The sequence below is a fragment of the Zonotrichia leucophrys genome, chromosome 1A (assembly GCF_028769735.1).
Source record: "Zonotrichia leucophrys gambelii isolate GWCS_2022_RI chromosome 1A, RI_Zleu_2.0, whole genome shotgun sequence".
Taxonomy (NCBI): Eukaryota; Metazoa; Chordata; class Aves; order Passeriformes; family Passerellidae; genus Zonotrichia; species Zonotrichia leucophrys.
Window position 1 is genome coordinate 29,632,074 of NC_088170.1, and position 24,329 is coordinate 29,656,402.

The window sequence follows — 24,329 nt, forward strand, 5'->3', positions numbered from 1 at the left end:
GGACGTCTTGCAATTATTCTTTGGATTTCAGTACACTGTTCTGATGTAGTGTATCTTGCTCCAAACCTGCTCTTAGTAACAGACTAAATTCTGGACCAGACTCTCATGCTTTCTAATTACTTGTATTCCTGTGTAAAATGCAGATGCTTCATACAATATAATTAAAATAGTAATAATTATTGTAAAGAATGGTGTTGATGTGGACAGGGAGATACATTTCCTTCACTTACTTGTCTATTCCATAAATTCGGATGACTGCAATATTCTCCAAAATGACCACGATAAGCAGGGGCAGAGTAGCTGAATAGTCATCAAACATTGTCACAAAATAATTTCCAGAGCGCTGCACAAAGATCAGGCCAATAAAAAATGCTACCAAGCAGCAGATGACTGGAATAAAGGACAGAAATGTGAGCTATAACTACAACAAAGTTCCATAGACAAGGAAGAACTAACGCATTATTTCATAAAAGTCAAGTCAGTAACATTCTACTGTTTAGGGGCTCTCAATTTTAAGAATATTAATTATCCTACCTCTTTCCTACAAAACAGAGAATTATGAAATTAGAATTACTAGAATTCCCATACCACAGCAGTCCTGATTAAGAGATTAATCAGCAGAGATTAATCAAGTGACTATTTCTCACCAAACATAATGTAAATGCAGAGGTAAAATAAACCTCTGCAAACCTCAGTAGGCAAAACATCACACATCATGTTAACTGGTCACCAGCTCAACTTTTGGAATTCAGAAGTGAAAAGAACTTAGAAGTGAAAATATGGGGAAAAAATAATATGAAGAAGTTTCTATGATTCTAAAAAGACCATGATTCTAAAAAATACAAAGGCTGAATAGACTGCTCCTAGAAGACCATTAATGGCATAAAGTTCTATTGGATCTGTCTAAATGTATTTGTACATTAAACAACATTTCTGTCCCTTCTTTAGGGACAACCCAAAATATATTTCTTGAACGGCTGATCCTGCATAATGGATCTCAGTGTAGTTTTCTCCAACTAAATTTGTCAGCAACAGGACTTAATGCTTGAGTAAGTCAAATTTCAATAAATTCATGGAATCAGTTGTAGGCTGAGCATCGGTAAGACTGATTCTTACATTTTTAAGTGCTCTTTTTTCTTTTTCTCTCAGGGAACTTAGGCTAAGGATGCATCTAAGTAGTCCAAAATTAGGTGAAATTAATCTGGGTCAAAATATAAAATATCTTTACAGAATACACCCATTGCATGAATCCAAAATAATTGATTATTATTGATTATAGTACTGAATGTAAGACAATAAAACTGTTTCAAATACTATGGTAAAAGTCTTGAACCTTGTAAGAACTACTACTATAATGTCTTTAAGGACTTTCCACCACTCAGCATGAGGCATTGTTGAATGCAAAATAAATTTAAGCATTTGAGTTGGTTTCTCTGAACTCGAAGAGTTGCAAATGTACTAACAATTCTGTAAAAGCTGAAAGTTTCTGTCTTGTAAGCACAAAATCTATTGCAGCCATAATCCTTCTTAAATACCACTATTGCTGCATGAAAAATAATCCAGATATTTCAATTTTTTTCAGTTAATTAACAGGACAGCACATCAAGTTGTAATTTTTTGAGTACAACTGAGTTTAAAATCATGCATGCACACCACTTTAAAAAGTTACAAGAGAAAGACAGTTCTTGAATGTTTCTTTATCTTAATTTATTTTTTTTTGTCTAATAGAGTAACAAGGAATTACTGTAAAATGCTCCATTACTCCAGTGTAATGACTATAAAGCATGCTACTTGCACACATACTTAGGAAGAATAGCTAATTCTAATTGTTGTACTGGTTATTTAGCAAGAAGTTAAGACGCAATTAAAAAAAACAAAACAAACAGACCAAAAAGGGCTCAATAACTTAGGGCTCTGGAAAAATCAATTGATTTATCTTTTTTCAAGAATTTGATTTTTTCACCTATCAAATATTACTTGTTATCTCAGTAAAGTAAGGAAAGCAACTGGGGAAAAAAGCAGTTGCTCTGCTACATCAGGGGTTAACTCTCATAAAATGTATTATTATTTCTCTCATAAAGTTTATTATTTTCTTCATAGAGTTAGCCAATGTTAAAGCACCATTTTTTAAAATTTATTTTCTATCCCACCTTTTATAGGCATTGATAGGAAAGCTGAATTTGTGCATAACACATCAAATCTCTTGCTGAAGGTTTTCAGAAACCTAACTTTCACACCTTTGGTGGTGCTTTATATAAAAAAGAGAAATCCCTACAAGTCAAGGCTACATGAACATGCTACATCTCAAATAACTTAGGGCATTTAATTAATAAAAAAACCTCAAACAAGTAACTTAGGGCATTTAAATAATTAAAAAAACCCAAACAAAACAACTAGACGTCTTGTTTAAGACTTAATAAACATTTAACAGGGAAAAATATGTTTCTCTAGAGAGTTACTGTACTGATTTTAACACAATAAAAATTTCATTATAAGTTAAGATGTCATCTGGCCTGCTCAGGAATAATTTGTAGTAATTTGCAATGTATTTTCACTCTTCCCTTTTCCTTTGTTTCTCCAGTGTGTGACACGGGATGGAATGGAAAGCATTCTGAAAGAGCTCCAAAGGACTGACCATACAGAACCTTGCAACAGAAATTGAATTAAAATTTAAGTTTTAGGGTGTTTATGGTACTATAACATTCAGGAAAAGGTTTTATTTGCAGATATTAACGTGCCTGTGCATGGAAGTACAGTCTGGAACACAGTGATTTACTGCTCTGTAAACCTTCATGTCGAAAAAAAAAAAAAAAAAAATTTGTTTACTGCCCTATGGAGAAAAGAATGTTCGTGTAACTCACCAGTAAGAATTTCTTTCCTGACCTTGAAGGTATCAACAATGGGCGTGATAATGCCTTCAATGGTTCCAAACATACTTCCAAGTCCCAAATTTACTAACATGAGAAAGAACATGACTGACCAGAAGGGAGAAGCAGGGAAGTGGGTCATTGCTTCTGTAAATGCAATAAAAGCTAAACCAGTTCCTTGAACTGCCTGTCAGTGAGGAAAAAAAAAATTATATCATTAATTATTAATTTATTTTTGGTTTTTTGGTAGTGTGACAGCTTGACAAGTCTTTTGTGTTTTTGATTGCCTCTTGCAGGCAGAGAGGGAAATTGCTATCTAATAGTAATTCTTCCAATTAATATTATTTACTGAAACATGAGAATTTGTAAGTTGATTAGCATTAACACATTTCTTTCACAGAAAGCTATGAGGTTTGAAGGTGTCTCACGGATCATCTGGTCCAGACTTTCTTGGCAAAAGCAGTCTAAACAAGATGGTCCAGCACCCTGTCCAGCTGAATCTTAAAAGTGTCCCATGAAGTGGAAAGCACCACGTCCACTCAGAGATTAGTCCAAGGGCTGACTGCGCTCATTATGAAGAATTTTCCTCTCTTTTCCAATCAGAACTTCTTTCTCTCCTTCAATGATAATTTTGCATGACAGCTACTATATAGAACTAATACAAAATACACTCTGTATTCTCCAGTAAACATATAAAGCATCTAATTTCTACACTTTTTTTTCAAATTTAAACAGCAGCCATAGTATAGAAACCTTAGAAGTCTAAGTCACCAATTTTATATTTCATCTTCAGATGCTGGTGCAACTACATAGAAGTCAGTGTTTCAATCTGCAATTGTCTCTCTAAAGCTAGAAAACTATAATTTCTGTAACAGATTTGGCTTACCGAAAGATTTAAAAACAGGATGATACTCATTAAACAACTACCTAATAAGCAGACAATAATTTTTTGTTTTAGTGAAGTAGTATTTATATCTAATAATTGTATCTTAACACTAAGATACAATTATTAGATATAAATAAATGATATAAATATTATTATATAAATAAATATTATTATATAAATATAAATTGCAGTCTGAGACACTGAATATGTAACATCTCAGTTTAGTCCTTGGAAAAACCCTCATGCTCAGTTCTTCTGAAAAAGAGAGCTTAAAAAACTTATCACCTCCTGAGAAGAATGATATAATGATCAAAATATATTATAAATCAGTGAAGACTATATTAAGACATCAGACTCAAAAGTCCTCAAGTAAGCTGGAATCAGCCATGTTTCCATCCAGGTCTTTACAGTGCACGGCTCACAGGTACTGACACTCCGTGCAGGTACATGTCACAGCTTACTTCATGGTTACAAATATTCATCTCTTCCTAATCTCTGTATTCAAGACTTAATCTCACCTTGTCAAGTTCATCTTCAATTTGACAAGATTTCAGACCAAGAGAATCAAACTGTTTTTCTTTGACTTTCTGTATAATGTCATAAACTAAATTGTAATCTTCTGCTGTAATGCTTGAGAAATTGATATGATGTGGGATCATATCTTGGCTGAGATTGCCCATTTTCAGAAGTTTTAAAATCTTCTCTGAATTTCTGTAAAACACAATAGAACAGAGAGAACAAACTCAGTGGTCTGTGTTAATTCATAAATGAAATAAACCGTAAAAATAATTTTAAAAGAAGAAATGGATATTCATACTGGGTAACACATTTTTCATTTATGATATTGGCTTTGAAGCCCAGAACTGCAAACACCACCAAAGTTGCCAGCACAGAAGTGAAAAAATTGATGAAGGACACCAGTACAGCATCAAAATGGCAGTTGTTGTCTCTCTTGTTGTAGCTTGAAAAGGCAATGACTCCACCAAATCCAAGCCCTAAGGCAAAGAACACCTGAGTAGCAGCTTCTCTCCAGACCTTGGGCTCCAGCATTATTTCAAGCTGTTTGAAATTAGATATAATATATGTCAGCTATAAAAGGCATTTCTATTATATGAAAAAAACAACAGAATAAACACTACATCATAAAAATGCTAATACTCCACTACAACCGTATTTTCATTATGATAAAATGAAAGCTGAATGCAAGCCCTGAAGCTGGCAAACTTATGGGCCAAAATTTCTACTTATATTATCTAAACATCGAGGAGAAACATGCTATACATATGTTCCAAACAATGAGACACTACTGGAGCTATCTAACTGAAATATCAGCTAGTTGTACTGAGAAATGAGAGGTGGTTTTTTTACAATACTTTTTTATTTACAGTATATGTACTGACTTCTGTTAGACTTAAGATGTATTTTAGATTGATCAACCCTTTTAAGAAATGCAATGAGTATGATTAAAGTTGCCTTGCTGTCATTTTTCAAATGTACAAAAAGAAGGTGAACACGAGATACACATGCTTATATGGAATGCTATTACATGCAAATAAGTAAAGCAAAACGAAATACATGAAATGAACACTTGCCACCACAAGCTGTATAGTGCCTGAGTCAAACCTCTGAAGTCAGATGCCTTGAACTTAACCTTTTGTTAAATGGGCCATGTATTACAGGAGCAACTAAGTCTTTTATCAAAAAATTTCACAGTATTGCTCACTCAGATCAACTGCATTGCTCAAAAAACCTCCACTTTTTTAAAAAGTTATGAATCATCATCTATCTCAAATTCTTCTAGATACCGATTCACAAAAAAGCATTAAAGAAGAACATGTCAAATTTAAACATCAGATTTGCTCAAGCTGAATCAGGGCCTCTATTAATGCAAGTGACTTTTTTCTTTAAGCCCTAGGTTTATTCATAGAAATAAAACTGAAAAGCATCAGCATAGATGCCAGAATTATCAGACTGACTGTCTTACTCTGAGGAGAAAGAAATCTGCTATTGTTACAATATTTTGGATAAAATGTCGGTTTCCCATGGAGATATAATATTTATTACAGATAAGCAGCAGAAAGCTTCTTTATTCCCTTATATATAGCTGAAATACAATAAAATTGGGAAAAGGTGTTTATGAGAATAAACATATTCCTGACTTACAATTTAGATTATAATTGCAATGCACAAGTGGCTACTGCACGTAGTTCTAACTCAGGCACTGTCATGTCAGAGCTTTCCCACCAGAGGGAGAGCAAGGAACACTCTTAACTGTAACAAATCTCCAATCGCTTGAAATACCAAAACCCTACTCACTTCCTATAATATATCCTTTGGTACCATCAGAAGTAGTGTGTTTTTGGATGCATGTAGCCCAAGCTTTCAAGATTAACTCTAGACTGATTTGCTATTAGGTATTGTATATGAAATTTTGGAGTCTCTGTACTTCAGCTTCACATAATCCCACAATTTAACTGCAGCAGTTAAGTGGGCTTTTCACATACCTTTCTTTAGGTTTTCCATGAATTTTCTTATTTAGAATTTCTGCTTTGTTTAACAGCCATGCCAAACAGAGAAATCCTCCCCTTCTGCATTAGTCTTGCACTCTCACACCTGCACCAAAGTGTGCCAATCCTCTCCCACTGATGGGAATTTGCTGCAATCATCTGTGCTCAAAATGTGGCCACTTGTTCAGCTAATTGGGCCAAAAAGATGATTCTCCCTCTTACATCTATCTACCTGGGTAAATTTCATGCTAGATTGGTTTAGCATTCCTTTGTAGAGCCTGGATGCCCAAATAAAGCGTTAGCACAGTGGAGTGAATGAAACAACAGGTGTGGGAGTTTGAATTTCTTCAGGTAGTCTCCTTTGAATCTACAGTCCAAATTAGTGCTCAAGTACAAAAAATTACAATGAAAATATTTTGTAAGGTTTATATTCACATATAATACATATCACATATAGGCCTCCTATCTTCAAATTTAAACCACAACTTAAATTTTGATACAAAACTGGAAACCATCAGAAGAAATTAAGAACCATTTTTCTTTTGATATCATTTAAATGAACAGTTGAAACATTTGTATAATTAAGTATAATGTAACCATAAAGTAAACACCAGCTGCAACTTTTTTAAAGTATAACTGAGGAAATAGTGAATACTGAAGAGGTGTTGGCATTCAAGGGCAGTTTTTATATTTATTTTCCCTCAGTATCTAGTGGTAGCTCTCCAGCCAAAGGAAGTATTAACACTGTGGTTGAGAAACCAAATTATATCTTACAGAAGTCTGTATTTCACCTTCGCTTTTGATTTTCTCTCGTTAGAAAGCATTACATTTCTTTCTTCCCCAGGTTTCTCAAATTTGCCTGAGCAGCCTGCAAGTTTCTGCACAAGCATGACTCTCTAAAGTGGTGACAGTGAGTGAAGCGGAACACGACTGCATCAATGTGAGAGGCGACAAAGGTCATTTTTATAGGATGACAGTTTTCCAGATTCAAAACACCTGGAATCAAAACAACTGACAACACACTGTCATCTGGCATTAGCCACTATGTGCATTGATTTTGATTATGTTATTTAGCTTTCATTTTTGAATAATAGTCCTGTTTTTCTCAGCTGTATTGTGAAGTGGACTCATTGGAAAGTCCATTTCACAATACAATATGAACCCCAGACTTACTCATTCCTGAGTATGGCTCTGACTATTCAAACACGCTGTTCCTATAGTATAGATGTAGTTGCAAGCATTTGAGATAGGCGTGGGTAGTATTTAGATCTTCAAGCTAAGTGATTGATAACACTCCTTATCACCTCCATAGTTAGAAAACCTAAAGCTGTATAAGGCATCTTCCTGGCAAAAATACTGGCAGTAAAAAAAATATGCTTAGAACTGCTGCTATCTTGGCAAGTCATAAGAAAATTGATAAGGAAAGCTGAATGGCAAGTACTTATATTAATCACTATTAAATGCAGGTCACCTGTACTTTGGGCTACTATGAAACAGCTTTAAGTTTTTTCTAAAAAGGACGGAAAAAACCCACTCTTTTCCAAAAGGCACAAGTTAATTATTCATGCCATGATAAAAGTGCAAAGTAAGGCACTGAAACCCAGAATTAGACATTTCAATATCAGAAAATGGCAAACTTCTCTTTTCAGTATTTAAAGCTCTCTAAACTTCCTGAATCCTCTAAATTGCACTCTCAGTTGTTTAGCTTTGTAGAGATGTATAGCTCTGGGAGCCCTGACCTAAGAAAGGTAACTCTACAGACCCTTGGAACACCCAGAGCCTTTGGACTTTAGGGCTTGGTATTGTGCCACTGAGATCAACAAAAATTTTGCAATTTAAGCAAACAGAAATACAGCCAAATGTTCTATGAGAACAATAAGCTTAAATGAGAGCATTCATAAATGGTCATATTGCCACTGAAAGTTCAATACCCTGCAAACAGAAATTAAGCACATACCTTAGGGGTGAACATGTGACGAATTCCATCCACTGACCCATTAAGGAGCAGTCCTCTGATCAGAAAGCATAAAAGTACCACATATGGAAAAAGGGAACTAAAATACATGATCTGAAATACAAGAAGGCAAGAAAAAAATGTAACATGACATTTAACACGGAGTTTCTTTTCAATATGTTCATTCACTGCACAGTATCCTTCGGATATTTGACTGAATTGATGATCATATGGTCTAAGAAATATGCAGAACACTTCCCCTTCCCCTTGTCTCTGCAGAAGGCGGCAAAATCACATGCCTGTAAAAGAAATTAAATTCTGTACTGTACAAAAGCAATACAACTGCCTGATGTATTTATCACTAACCAATCAAGAACCTCTGAACTTCCAGGGAAATTCGGTATTAATTCAATGAGACGAAAAAAAAGACAGAAGTAAACTGTTGGAGAAATGCTTCTCTTTACAAAAGCACTTTGGCTGGGTATGGCAAAGGTATGCAGCATGAATAGAAACTAATTTTGTCTTCAGAAGGAAAGGGCACAAGAATCAATAGAAAGAACATAACCAATGAATTCAATCACATGCTTATTGTCAAAACAACAAAAAATAGTAATCAAATCTGATATTTCATTACCCATGACTGAAAAGAAAATTTATTCTGTAAAGCTTAGTAAAATGATTCTCTAGTTAAACTTGCTACTTATTTCTTTAACTGAAATGCCCCAAGCAGGTCACAGAAATTGCCATGTCAGTGCCAAACTTTTTAATAGCAAAGAATTTTGCTATTGGGACAAATTGTTTTTCCTCTGAAAGTCCCACTGAGATCAACAGATCTAGTAAATCTTTCACCAGCAAATCCAGCTGGCTGCATGCAAAGGAAAGAAGACAAGTTAACAGTACTCAGATGCAAAGGGATGGTAAATCATTAGTCAAAAGAAACAATCCAGAATCCTGGAAAGCTGCTGTGTTCATGCCAGAAGCATGCATATGTGAATGCACTGCAGTCATACGGTGAGTACACATGGAAACTTATTTCCTTAGAAACTCAAAACACTTATGAGACTTATGCTGCACAACAAAGCTGAGGTACAGTTACAAGCAACATCTGTGCTGATGAGAAGCAAAATGATTCTTCTTCAGATCTCAAGTCCCACTAAATAATTTCCATTTCCAATAAAATTGATAGAATTTTAATGCTTAACTACTAATAGTCTTCTACTTGAGATTGTACAAATGCAGGAGTGAGTCAAAGCACTTAACCTGCTCCTACAGATTTCACGAGAGTAAACAGACAGTGTGGTGAACAGAAATGTCCTGAAATGCCTCAAAATTAAACAGTGACATGCAGGTACACAGCATACTCACTTTGCCTGAAGACTGAATGCCTTTGATCATGGCTAAGCATACCATGACCCAAGCAGCCAGCAAGCAGATAGTCATCTTCCAGTTCAAACCCCCACTCTCTGACAGAGAGCTGGAAATATTCAGTGCTTCCCTGTACCAGTAATAAGTGGTTGCAGAACTTTTTTCACACTCAGGCTCCACAACTGTCAAAGAGATGTTAGCAAGTAAAGAAAGGGTTCGGGAGAGATATTTCATAACAGTGTTCTATCACTTCTCAATATTTCAAACTGTGCCATCATCATTTATTAAAAACTAAACTCAAAAAACAGTGTTAAGACATTGTCTAAAAGAAAAGTGACTGCTATCAGTGAAAGCTTCTGGATCTATCTTTTAAAACACTCTTTTGGGACAATGTATTCCTTGCATTATGGTTAAACCTACTCCAAGGCAGAATTTATTTCTCACTTCAGAACTAAACAGTAGGCAGGCTTAGATGAATATATCCCATTTATCACAAATAAAATTACATTATCTGCATATGATACTATGAATTAAATACTATGAAAACTACCTCTCTGCAATGAACACAAATTTGAAGAAATACGGAAAATGAATAGTTGTGTCTCCTTGGATATGACACTCAAATAAACTGGGACTTAACTACCATTATAAACAATAAAATAATAGCATAATGATACCAAAGTGATGAGAAAAGGAAAAAAGGAAATAAGATTCATAGATATATTTAATGAAAGTTGCTATGTATATTCCAGAAGTGATTCTTTGGATCATACTGTAATTGTGTTATAGTCATGTTACCAAACAGTTTTAAGAAACTGTGTGTATCAAGACACGTAACACATAAACAGAAAGATTTCTTCAGAGAAAATATTTAGTTAATAATCTTTATAAATTATTTATACCTAACAATCAACCATACATGTAAGCATGTCCTGGGTCAAGATAATTAATGGAAAAAAAGGGGAAAATACACTCTTTTTAACCTAACCTAACACAGATGACAAATCTTCACTGAAATAACCTGAAATCTTCACTATTTAAAATGGTAAGATGTTATCAAATATATTAGTTTTCTTTTTGTAAGCTTAGTTCAGATGGCTTCTGCTCAACTTAGGCTGACACGCTGTGTCTTAATATTTAAGAAGGACAAGAGTACATAAACAACCACTGCTGCTCAATTAATGGACAGTAGCTTGTGGAATACATTCAGTTTGACTCTGTGTCAACATTTACAAGTACTATTTCTGAATAATAACTGAAGCAAACAACTCCGGAAAAGACAGTACAAAAAGGCAGAACTTTTCAAACATCTCTGGTTGCTCCTTATTCAAGTGGTATATAAACCCACAAGAAATAATTAAAGAAAATTTAGAATCTGAAAAAAAAGGAAAAGAAGAAATAATTTGTATTTCAATAGCAATAATAATACAAAATATCTATTGTTATAAGATAATCAAACCCAAAGAACAAGGAACTTTTCATGCTGTTATAGAATATGTCTGTAAGAGATTATCTCATAATAGCAAAACTCAAAGGACTGATTATCTCATTTCTATTTACAAAGAAATTTATTTTACATAGAAAACAGTTAGAAAACAGTGCTCTTATAGGACACTTAAAAACACACAAATAGAACACTTTTGCACACAAATATCTTCCTCAATTGTACTTTCTCTCCTTTTTGTTTGAAAACCTCAAATTTTATATACTTTAATGATTTTTAAGAACCTTATATTAACACAGACTTACAGGTATGAGATGCATTTTTAACTAAAGGACATTGGTCCCATGGTAACGGATGCTGAAAAGACTGTGAAAAGTAAAACAGGCTCCATCCAATAATGACATTGTAGTACAGGGCCACAAAGAAGCATACCTAGTAAGAAGGGGGAGAAAAACAACCAAAAAGTTACATTTATGACGCAAATAAAATAATGCCTGCTGAACTTCTGCATATTTCTGTACATCAGTCAATGAACCCGATTAACTAAATTTAGTTTTATTCAACTAAATCAGAAGAAGAGAAGGACTTGTCCCCTTAAAGTACCTGACATTTTCTAAATTTTCACTTTTCTCCATATTTATGTTACACCTATACTGTTACAGGCATTTTCCCTCCAAAAGGGTACTCTGTTCCACAGTTCCTAATTTCAGAAGAATCACAGAATACAAGCTGACTGACTTAACAGACACATATATGCCAAGAGTTTAAACTGATCGATTCAAGTTCTAAGATCTTTAAAAACACTGAAAACTGACCTTGATGCCCAGCTATAAATCAATGGGCTTTCCCTGCAGCAAAACAGCAAGTCTAAATCATAACATCTGAAAGCAAATGACACAGTGTTAAAAAACTTACTACGCAGCTTGCAAATCCAATCCCTCCAAGTTTGGGGCTGATATAATTCCACACACCAATACTCCCTCGACGGATCCTCTGCCCAACAGCAAGCTCCAAGAAAAAGAGTGGAATCCCTATTATCAGTAGCAAGATTAAGTATGGCACAAGATAGGCACCTATGAGGGGAACAAAGAATAAATCAGAATAAATGGAAGAAGAGTCAGAACTTGACAGAACAAATGTGAAAATTTCTAATAGCTTCAAATTTTGATTAGTGTCCTTCACTGCAAAACTTTTTTGATCACATGCAAGAATAATTTTAGCTGAACCTCGGTCATAAGTCTTGTAAGATACCAAAAACCCAGACACCTAATCTATAAAACATGTTTGAGGCAAGCCTTTCTGCAAGTGAGATATTACTGAAATGAGTTATTTGTTTGAAATATTGGACATTAAATCAAACTTTTTAGAGATACAGAATCATCGGGAGCTAAATCAGCATTTCTTAGAAAACCTTAGAGCTTGACTTGTAACAGAGCAGTAAGACTGAATATAAAGGAAATATAGAAAACACTGTGTACACAACGTTTTGAGTGAGCTTCAATCATAAGAAGTTTCAGAAGATATCTCTTGATTACTCCATTTCTCAGATGCTCAAAAAGGGGATTTCATACTGTACATAATAATGATGCTACCCAGTTAAGCAAGAAAACTGTATCAGCCTGTTGCCACAAGGCTCCAGACAGAAAACAGAAACATGAGGTGGAAGCGAAATGGAGTATTGTAGATCTGTATCTTGCAGTACTCACCAACTCTCTTCTTCAAGTCATATTTGAAAATGCAACTGTAACTTCACCTTTACATAAGCATATATATAAAAAGCAATTCCTCTTTTTTAAGGTCTTATTCCCAGGAACTGATCATACACAATTCTAACTTAAGGATACATCTCCATTTATTTCAGGAAGCCTGAATACAAGCAAATATATTCATACACTAAGCACACGGACAAGTTCCAAGCCTAACTTCCTCCTTGGTGTTTTGGTGTATTTAGTACCAGCGCTAATAAAACATGCAGGCATCAGCATAAGCAACATGGCACCTGAGTTTGTGTGGCTCTAACACTGCAATATAGACCACTGTGCTGGACAACTAACTCAAAGGCCTTAGAACTTCTACTTGAAACTGCTTCAAGGCTAAGGGAAAACCTTTGAGAGGCGCAGACTGCAGCATGTCGAAGCAAGCTACAAAGCAAAGATCTAAAGACCTCAGAAGCTTAGATTCAGAGCTCCTAACTTGTATAATCAATGTCTTCATCCTGTGAAGAAAGAGAAGCTGAGCAAAGTTCAGAAACCATTTTGGCATTTATCCTCAACTCCAGCTAAGTCCTACTTCAAGTTCCCTCATCCAGGGTCAACTTTCTAGGGCTTTTTTAGGAATCTATCAAAATGCACTGGCATTTTCATACCCTTACAGTGGGCAATTTATCTCATGCAATACAGTTTATGTTAGAAAAGCTAAACCTTCCTAGGATGCGCAGGAGGTCTCAGATGTTTGGGTAGCATTCATTCCCATTTAGGTCCACTTGCTATTTTGCTCCTCAAAAAGTACACACTAATTAGACACCCCCTTCCATTACAAAGATCTTGTGAAGATATTAATTATGGATTAACTACAGTCTTGAGTTCAAAACTAGAGGAGAAAAAGGGAGAAACGAAATCTGAGAAAAATGGGAGTCCTGACATAAGATGTTGACCACCTGGAATGAGTCCACAGGCACCAAGCTGGTCACTGGACAGCAAAACAGACCTGGGAAAGTTGAGGTTATTCAGTTCTGGAAAAGAGAAGGTTCTGGAGAGACCTTACAGAACCTTATAGCAGTACTAAAGGGGACCTACAAGAGAGCTATAGACCTTTAATAAGGTCTTGTAGTGACAGGATAAGGAGGAAGGGCCTTTAGATGAAGAAGGGTAGATTTAGATTAGATATTAGGAAGAAATTCTTTACCATAAGGTTGATTAGGCACTGGAACAGGTTGCCCAGGGAGGTTTTGAACTCCCCATCCCCAGAACTGTTCAAGGCCAATTGGATGGGGTGTTGAGTAACCTGCTCTAGTGGAAGGTTCCTTGCCTATGGCAGGGCAGTTTGGACTAGAAGATCTTCAAGGTCCCTTCCAAACCAAACCATTCTACGATTCTATGAAAAACCTCTGCCGCACAGACAAAGAATATTGGTCACAGAATATACCTAACAGTCTACAGGCTATGTTAACCATGAACTCCACGATAACATGCTACACAATGATATTGTCTGACAGTGTCTACTGAAGCATTGTTTTTACTGAGGTAGCAGCTACATTCCTACTCAGTACTTTGGTGTCTTTCGCAGTTCATCTTCTATGTGCACATCATGGAAAGAATGCAAAGGGCTTACTTGCTATTAATAAAAGAGACCGAAAAAAATAAATGTGAGGAAAGCTGAGGAACAGAGAAACAACCACATTCAAAAATGAGGGGGACTACCTGTCTTAAAAACGTATAACACAGAAACAATTAAATACCCCTGGATTGACTCTCAAAATTTCTGCAACACAGAATTTACATTGCAAGTGAGAAGCTTTGGCACCACTGTCTTTAAAAAATCTGCTCATACAATTCATTGAAAGCCAATAGTACACAGGTGTTATATCATATAATGCTATTGTAAATTATACCTTAGATCTTAATTAGACAGATGTGCCATAGTTGAGCAGAGACAAACCTATACAGCTCAAAAAAATTGGGGCCTAGTGACTTACCCTGTATCCCACTGGATGACTGTACTAGAGCAGGAACTGAACCCAGCTCTTCAGTGTCCCAGTCCACAACCTTAATCACAAGGCTGCAAAGTTAAGCACACGTTTAAAGACTGGGCTGATGTGGGTGTTTTATGGTGCAGTATCAAATGTAAATTGCAAGATTTATCAGTTAGACTCTACTAAATGAGTTCAATAAATGTGGTGTTAAATCCACATTACATTAGACATGACAGCTCTGTAATTTAGTGGGTAGCCAGACAGCAGAGTTCACCTCTATACTGCTAGGTTTGTGCAAAGCACCTGAAGTGCTGGTTCTTCGGATTATTCAAACCTCCTGAGCTTCCTTCTGATCTTGTTCTTGTCGCCAAAATGGACACAATGGAAAATTGTGCATGTGAGTTTCAGTACAACAGAGCTTGGATATGGCTGGATTATACAGTTGTATCACAGCTGCAAAGGGGTCTAGGCCCCGTAGTCAACAGGAAACCACAGCACCTCTGGGCAAGTATTTTGCTGAAGTCTTCCCTGGAAGCTAGACATACTTTAAAGAACTCTAAGACATCCTAATTTCATCCTAAAAAAGAATCACATGGAAACATCCCAGCATGTCTCTTGCCTGTGCATGAAAACATGGGACCTTGCAGTTATACTGGACAAGGACCATTCTAATTTGAATTTGAATAATAAATTGGCTTTGAACAACATCCTACAGCAGTTGTCTGCTACACTTATCAGTTAAGCTGCCTTCTGAATATTACAATTCTGTGTTGTTCAGGATCCTCATGTCTCCATTCTACATTTATAAAATTATTCAAAAGGTGAAGTCACTTTTGTTTTTACCTGTTGCCATCTTAAACATTGGCTTCCATATTTAAAAAAAAAATCATCTCAATAAGAAAAAAAACCCCTCATCCTTCTTTACTAGAATGAATGACAAAGATGTAAGAGACTTCAGGAAGATTTCATGATTGTTAAAACTGTGCACTACGCTGATTTCCTTATTTTTTTTTATTTAGTCAACCACCAGAATGGGATATTTGGTGGACTGTCTTTCTTGGGATTACCATAAGGACTGCATTTGGCAATATTATTGACAGAAGCGGAATAATGTCCTTGGTTTTGATTTAAGCTCTTAAAAGTGCTCCAAAAATCATAAGATTACATGATTCATTAGTGATTAAATAGTTAGAAAATACTTTCAAAAGCAGTAACCCAAGGCAACATAACCATTACCACCTTGATACTACAGATGAATTTTCTTCTCCTAGCAATTTTTGCTATAACCTGAAAAACTTATTAACTTTCCACATTTGTTTCAGCTGCTGCTGTGCTAGATTTTAATTAAGTGTCTGGTGTCTGATTTAATTCTTATTCAATCAAGGTAGTTTACTACTGTCTTGAGGAGTGATCCCAGCTCTTATCACTTACTAGACACTTTCTAACAGAAAGTAAGCAAGAAGCTGACATTCAGATGAGGATAAGCTGATTTTCAATGTCAAATACTTACATTTTTGAAGTTATGACAAGTGAGCAACAAAACCCTAAAAATTAACAGTATACTGAGCTTCAGTAAGTAAAATTATTTACCTCTACAAAATGGAAACTGCTTCTGTCAGGAAAACTCTGATAAATGGTTTTATGTTTTATCTGTAGGTTTTTATCTGTATCCTGAGATATCATAGTCTTCCTGTCACTAGTTTCAGTTTCAGAATGTTCAGGTGTGCCAGTTTACAGAAATGTGCTTAAAGGGTGAGTATCACCTTAGCCAAATTGCCTCAATGAAGAATTACACTTGCAAAATAGAAACACGACATTTTCAGTACACCAAAGTACAACTAAATTTTGAGTCTGATAATACTGAACTCAAAAAGATTACACTGTAGTTATCAGTGAACTCAAGGCACTGAATATAAATTACTGATCCAAAGCTACATAATAAAGCCTCTGAATCCATACTTGAGTGTTGGAGTACAAGGGAATAAATATTTGCTTTGCTCCCATTTCTCCTTCATTAGTTGTTTGCTTCCACGAGGAAAAGTACAACTGCCATGCTTTTTCATTAGAGAATAGAACTTTAACGTCAATCTGTTAGTGTTTCAGTAAAAAATTCAGACTAATCAACTGTAAAAACTCACAATGCGACTCTATTCAAAGTCAATCTTTTCAAAACATAATGACAGCATCATCTGCTACCATTTTTCCTATTTTGCTTACAACTTTTATCTATAATTGTTTAGTTCTTTTGACTTTTTACATCACAGAGATATTAAAAAATACTTACCTTAAAAAAAAAGAAAAGGAAAAAAAATAAGAAAAATTAAGTTAATGCTCACAAAAATGCAACACAAAATTTTGGACATGTAGTATCTTGGAGACTCCTCACTTTTCTTCAAAGTAACACTTAGTCATGTTAGCAGAATAGCTAATATATTTTGCTTTTGTTACTTATAACAGTATCATTATACATCTGCTAATCCTAAAGGGAAAAGACAACCAAACAGAAGAAACTTTAAATATTTTCTTTGTTTGAAAATAGTGAAAGGTGTGTAATCTCCAGATCACAGGAGCAGCAGGAAATTGTAAATCTAGTTTGTCACTGTTTATGATCATCTTGGCAAGACTGGTAGACTTGAGCAGTTCATTTTTAAGGTTATGAAGCACAGGAAGCTGAGGCAGCTCTGAACCTATGTTACGCTAACAGAGGTTATGAAATTGTTATATAGTTACTGTGATTATCTGAACAAACACACATATTCACCTTCATGGAGTAAAGGAGGAATAAATAAATCCTACGGTGCAGAAATGAAACTGAGCATACTCAGCTCCAGCATAAATTGTCTTTATCAAGAATCAAGAATGAAACAGCTTTTTTATCTGTTAGACTGCAAAGGGTGGCAGAGGTGCCCTAAGTGCCAGATGGAGTCTGGGCATTGTCTGCCAGGGGTAAAAGGGCCTCTGGTGAGGACAGAGAGATCCACAGTCAGTTCTCAAAACTTTACTGAACACCTTCAGCCCCTATTTCACAGAGGCAAAAACTCCTTGCGCCCTCCCTCTCAGAGTCAAGAAAACTGGCACCCTGGAGTGCTCTTAGCTGCTCCCAGACTCTTTTTTTCCACTCAATATATTTGGCATTACATCCCAGTTACATGCCCAGAGTGGATCCAAGTATCTCCCAGCTGTATATCAGCCTTTTCTCTCACCTCTCCCAACAAACATTTTTCTGGGAATAAGACAAGAGTGAAAGTCAGCAAAGAGCTTCCCAGTCTAGTTTTAACTTAGTTAACTACAAAAAATACCAGGTAATACCCTAAATATTTATGAGCTGCTATGAATGAAAGCAATAATCACAAGAAATAAACTGAAGGAAGTTGGTTTGGTTAAAACAGACCAGACCCAGAAACAGAGACTGCAAACATATCTACAGACATCCAAATTCTCTCTGCAGCATAGTGCTACTCAAGTTACTCTTAAAGATTGTATCACAGGTATCTCACTGAAGCAGTAGAGAGCTCTGACATTAGGAGTGCCATTAAACCATGGGCCACAGCCATAAACAAACTAGATCTCTACTGAAAACAGGGTGGGAAACACACAAATTTTCTTCCACAAAATTCTTGAATAACATGTATCTATTTGGGCTAACCTTGCTGTGTCTTATCTATCTTTATTTTGCTGTTCTTGTCACAGAAGTTAAAAAAAAAGATTAAAATTGAAATTATTTCACAGTTAGGATTTGCCTTTTCTTTTACTGGTGGCTTTAGTGTTGTAAGAAGGCTGTGAAGGAAACTAATAGGTAACTATGGTTTTTACTTCTTTTTGGTTAAACTGGAACTGGATCTATTGGTTTACTACTTTTCAATATACTTCCTTCCCCTCACATGGTATTTTTCAGATATAAGTTCCTTAAACACAGGGAAGAAAATGAAGGTCTAAACTGAAGGTAGAGACCTAGTATACACTAGGAAAGTTTACCTTGTACCAAGAGACTTCAACAGGTATTTATCAGCTTTATCAGCAGAAGACTACAGAACAGTTCTGACACTAATGTTTACATGGGTTACATAAAACCACTCCAATTTGACCTAGGAAACTTATTTGAAATATTAAGTGTAGCAGAAAACAGAATCATACAAAATGTGTGTAGGTTTTCTTACCATGTGCTTGAAGTTTTCACTCCCTCCCCCTATTCTTCTATGCACTTGTGACAATTATCTGTCCATCTGCACACACATACAGGCACCAGTGCACTTTACATATTTCCAAGCTTTGTGTCACCTTCTCCATCTTGCATTATGATTAACTTGAAAACCAAATAAGCTTCAGCTCTAATGATAAATTCCTTTTCTCTGTTGCTCAGAAGGCTGCCATTTGCTAAAATGGTGCAAAATTTTTGTTAAAAGCCAAATACACTCTTGTCTCAGCATGTGCAGAAAGCACTCTATCTCCACAGTGCTATGCATCCAATTTCCTGCAATCACAGCACAGGAGAAAACACTTAACCACAATCTCAAGTGACATCATAGTTACTTTTTCAAATTTGATTAATGAAGTGTCATAATCCTTGAAGATTGGCTAGTTTACTGTTTTAGGGGTTTTGTTGTGTTTTTTTTGGTTTTCTTGGTTTTCTTTTCCTGAAATGTGAAATTATTAACTAAATTTATTTATATTTGACCAGAATTAAATTTACCCTCACTGACAGAGTAACTTTAAAAGCACCTGAGGCCATAAAACCAACAGCCCAAGGAACACACACCAATGGATCCCTTCTCAAAGGAGAATCCAACTGGCTTGCAAAATTCCTGACAACATTAGACACAGACTTTCAAAGGGGACACAACTTCACAAAATAAACTGCTGTAGTCCATTGTCCCTGAGACTACATCTTGACACCATACTTTAAATCAATCATTAAATTACTTTCTCTCCAGAATAAGAGAAAAAACAAAACTTAAATGATAGCAAAAAAACCCCCCAACAAACCACTGATATAAAAGGATTTAACTTTATCCTGAAGATAGAATATTTAAAAGCATAAACTTAATTTTTAGTGCTTAAACTGAGAGAAAACAAATAAAGAATTACACTTTTATCATATTCTAAGCTCATTTCTATACTCCTCAATTACATCAGTTGTATAATTCAGCTTTTAAAAAAGCAGGAGTAGAACGCTATTCTTCCTTTTCTGTACACATTCACTTTCTGTATCACAAAAAGTGACAGGTTTGTTTTGAATTCAGCTTAGTAATTAGCTGCAATAGAGTGTGCACTAATGTAGTACATTTGGGAATGGTATAGCATTGGATGAAATACTAATCCTGCATTCATAGAGGAAGGAAAGTTTCCAGCCTCATACTTGAAACTGCATTCAAGACCACAGATGGTCAACTAAGAAACAGCTTGATGCCATTGTTTTAAGTGAAAAGCACCTTGTTATTTACAAAAATAGTAAACTGTCTAACAGCACAAAACCAGATCATCAGTAAAAAAACAAAACAAAACAAAAACCCTACTCTTTCACTCTCAGAGTATTCTGAAGTTCTTGCCAGAAGTAAAACATGATTAAATGGCCAGGAGTTAAAAGCAATTAGAAAGTAAAGCTGTGAAACTTAGTACCATTAAATACTAAAAGATAAATGTGCTTTGGTCTTTAAAGTGGATGTAGCTTTAATGTCTTGATTTATTGTCAAATTACTATAAAGAACACTTAAGCACAATAACCAGGTCCTAAACATTGCAACCCTCCATAATTATGTGTTATGGGTAGCCACTGGTTTGAGCAGTAGCTAAGGTTGTATCGAGAGCTTTCTACCCTAAAATGAGTAAATGGCATCTTGGAAGAATCTGCTACTTACTTTAACAAATGACTGTTTCTGAATAAAGAGAATGTGGGCTTTTCCTCATAGGCTCTGGCAAAAACTAAAAGAAAAACTTGACACGTTGGAGCAGGTTTGACTGTGGCTCTCTCTGCTAACTTTGAAATCTGAAAGGTCAGCATCATCATCCAGGTACAACCAGCTGTATCACAAAACTTACCTCCACCATTCTTCTGACACAGATAGGGGAATCGCCACACGTTCCCCAATCCCACAGAAAATCCAACTTGTGCCAGAATATACTGGAGTTTGCTGTTCCAAGCAGGTCTTTCATCTTCTACATCTGAGCCTTCTTCAACATCTACATCTTTTTCTTCTGGATCCTCAACCATAAGTTCACTCTTCTTGAAGGCATCATCTGAAGAGTCCTCATTAGAGAGCAGGTCCTTAACTGACTCAATGACCTCATCATCTAGATCTCTTTTCACTACCTTGCTGTTCTTAGGCATTTGTAATTTGAAACAAACAGCAAGGAGATGACGTTCAGCTGAAACAGATGGACACTGAAGCAGACTCTCCCTCTGCTTGGGATAAAATACTGAATAAAAAGACTGAAGATGGTGCCTGATGGGTCCTTGATACCAGGGAATCAAGAGTAAGGCCTTCTGTTTCTCAACACTTGCTCTACTGAAAGTATCTGTGGAAAAAGAAATTAAAAATGATTTTATATTATTATGCAGAAGAAACTTAATTTTGAAATTGTGTCCTTTGTTTTACCCCTTTTTGCATAGCTCAATGATTTGACAAGAGGACAAAACAAGAAGAAAGGGATGTTAGACCACTTTCAAATCATAGGAAATAAGTCCACTATTTGGTCTAAAATATTTTATAAATTACATTTCATTCACTTGTGTTGTTTTAGTTCCTAAGGACTGATAGACTAACTGCTCATACTTTGATACCATAACAAGATTCTTCACATCAGGCATAAAAGGGTATGCACTTTGCATAAAATGTAGGAGACAAACTCCCTTACTTCCTGACTTAATGGCTTTACTTGAATTAAAAGTATATTTTAACCAAAGTAAATTAAGCATTTCAGACCATATCAGAAAGTCATGCAGCAACTAAAATTTTGATAGAGAGGATGCACCTACTAGTTCAAAAGCAATGGTAACTTATTTTCTTGTTACTCTCCATCCTGGAATATATAATCACAGTCATAGTTTGAAAGGAGAGATGCTCATCTCTTATAAGCTTTGATACTTTAGATATTTTGTAATTATTTCCTCTGAGAAGCTATCTGAAATATTTGAAATGCCAAATCCATTTTAAAAGTCTACTGCTTCAAATGTGTACACACAGAAACAAAAATGCCTGCGTTTGAATGTGTTTTTCTTAAACACAATCATTTAAAAAGACAGACTTGCTTGCAGCTGCCATACAAAAGGTAACCATAAGATTTTGGGGAGGAATGTATTTCAATAAATTCTTCACTAATCACATGGGATAAAACTAGTGTGTGCAAAGCCATCTGCACAATTAAGAGTCTTAAAAAGGATTTAGATTATGTGTTAAGCTTCATGAAAGCTCTAAAGAGGGTTTCTGTAAAGAATACACAAGAAGTCTAATCAAGAACTGCTAACTGATGAGAATCAGAAATTACTTCAGGAAAAATGAGACCTTACAGCTTTTGCTTATGGACTTGCTGCAACGTCTATGTGATCCATAGCATGAAGGCTGCATCACGTCCTGACAAAATGCCATGCAGTGGAGAGCTGCAAGGTACTGCTCAGTGAGAGGGCAAGCACCTCGCAGCCGCTTCTGTGCCACAGCCAAAGGAGAGGCGTTAAGCCACTGGAACCCAGCCCACAGCTTATCAAGATGAGACTTCACAGCACCAGAACAAAACCTCTGCCACCACAAGTCCTATCACCAGCCTCCCAGCCAGCAAGGCAATTACTTTTTCCAATAATTCCCAAGGATTTGGAAGTTGAAGTTCACTCCAGTTGCCTACTGAACTCTTGTTGTAACCTCTTTTCACCGATTCCCCAGACTCCGGTCACCGTCTTCTCACTTTCCCTTCTGGTACTGCCTCCTCTCAGCAACTCTAGCTCTGGCAGTCAGCCCAAATTTTTAAAGCATAGTAGGAACCTACTTGGCTTGTGATCTGCTTCATGTTCACTACTGTCACTGAACGGCTCAGGGTCCTATAAACCTTCTTTCTGACATGTGGTGGGACTAGCACCAGGCTTTGCTTTGACTGATACCAGTTCTTCCAAAATAAAAAAAAAAGGTGTCTGAGCTATACAGAGAACAGTAAAATAGGGGAAAAGTTGTTTGTTTGTACAGGAGAGAAATCCTAATACTCCATCCTGTGTATCTGGGCTAAATGAATGTCTGTGTGGGCCTCTTTTCATCTGTTCTGTCTTTTGCATTGCAGTCTTCAAAGGACTACACCCTCTTCTAGTTCATACATGATTCAGTGGCTCTGAGTTCTGACTGAGATACCTATGTAGAACCAAAATGCAAACAATACATTAAGCTGAAGCATTGAAGCAGTCCTAATGGAGCTCTGGGACTATAAGCCACAGCACCTGGTACTTCAAATATTACTTTTTGTCACATTTCAAACTTTTTTTTTCCCTTTGTTCCACTGATGTAAATTAGAAAGCAGCTTCTCAGTTCCAGTAATTAGTACTAAGTTCAGGGATTACATTAAAATGAAACAGCTGCACATGTGAAACGACATCAGTAGTTGTCTCTAAGTCTGAAATCCTTCTCTAACTGTAATAACAAAAAGAGATTTTCAGTCAAAAAGACACAAGCCATAGATAAGTATTTACTGAAATGTTTTAAAAGGTCATACCTGTTTTAATTATTTTAGATAGAGTAACTTGCAGAGCAGCAATATGATTTATCTGGAGCTCTCACTGATGAGTCAACTCCAACAAAAATTGCATCACTCTGTCCTGTCATGCATTAAACATTGCACTGCTACGCTTCAGGATAAGCTGGGCTTGAGACTTCTACTCCTAGCACAGTATCATAATAACTTCCCTTTCATTAACCTTCCATTAAGCAGTATGTTATCCACAGAAATATCCCTGTATAGACTGCAACATTTGCAGGGCTTGAGAAAACGTGGGAGGCATGCTCAGCAGACTGGTGCATGGTTCTAACAGGACTGCTTTCTTAACTCAATACATTATCACTGGCCAGGCTGCACCAAGGATGGAGCACAGTCCTTCTGCACACACCACAAATCCAAAGCACTCTCCCACTGTCAGATTTAACAACTTTTCTCTGTACTGAAGGAGCTGGTACTAAAGCAAATAAGGAGTCCTCTCTCAAGAGATACTGCCATCAGGTACAAATGTTTGAAGTGCGAACCCAGCAGGTTTGTGCAAGGAGTCCACTGCTCCGTGCTCAGCACTCCCAGAGCGCAGTCAGTGACACGCACAGAAGCTGCTCTTTGATCCAGAACAAACCTGCACAGAAGACTGATATCAAACTACTTAGCTTGAGCCAGGTATAGACATGAATGCTCCTGTGTGAAGTCTGAATAGGGAGAAGGAGTAGAGGTACTCACCAGCACTGATTAGCTAAACACAAACCACTGAACAGGCTTTCTTTTTCCTCATCAGAGTATTGAACTTGAGCACTTCACCACATAAAATGCTATTCTATGCTCCCACATCACTTGGATGCAATCCGGTACTGAAGCTCATCAGCATTAAACTAGGAAATATCACACCAAATTCTGTTAAACATCTTCAGTTAGTTCCAGTACTTGTTA

At 36.1% G+C, this 24,329-nt stretch overlaps 1 protein-coding gene across 1 annotated transcript in view; it reads right to left on the bottom strand.

Annotated features, from left to right (window-relative positions):
• SLC6A15 (solute carrier family 6 member 15) overlaps positions 1-24,329 on the bottom strand; it is a 35,301-nt gene that overhangs the window by 3,739 nt on the left and 7,233 nt on the right. Inside the window, exons 2-10 of the mRNA XM_064702022.1 lie at positions 20,751-21,227; positions 11,939-12,096; positions 11,329-11,455; positions 9,580-9,761; positions 8,218-8,328; positions 4,571-4,812; positions 4,272-4,464; positions 2,862-3,054; positions 231-390 (exon numbers count right to left, since the gene is read on the bottom strand). Coding sequence (XP_064558092.1) covers positions 231-390; positions 2,862-3,054; positions 4,272-4,464; positions 4,571-4,812; positions 8,218-8,328; positions 9,580-9,761; positions 11,329-11,455; positions 11,939-12,096; positions 20,751-21,039 — 1,655 coding nt within the window. The 5' untranslated portion in view covers positions 21,040-21,227. The remainder of the gene's footprint in view (positions 1-230; positions 391-2,861; positions 3,055-4,271; positions 4,465-4,570; positions 4,813-8,217; positions 8,329-9,579; positions 9,762-11,328; positions 11,456-11,938; positions 12,097-20,750; positions 21,228-24,329) is intronic.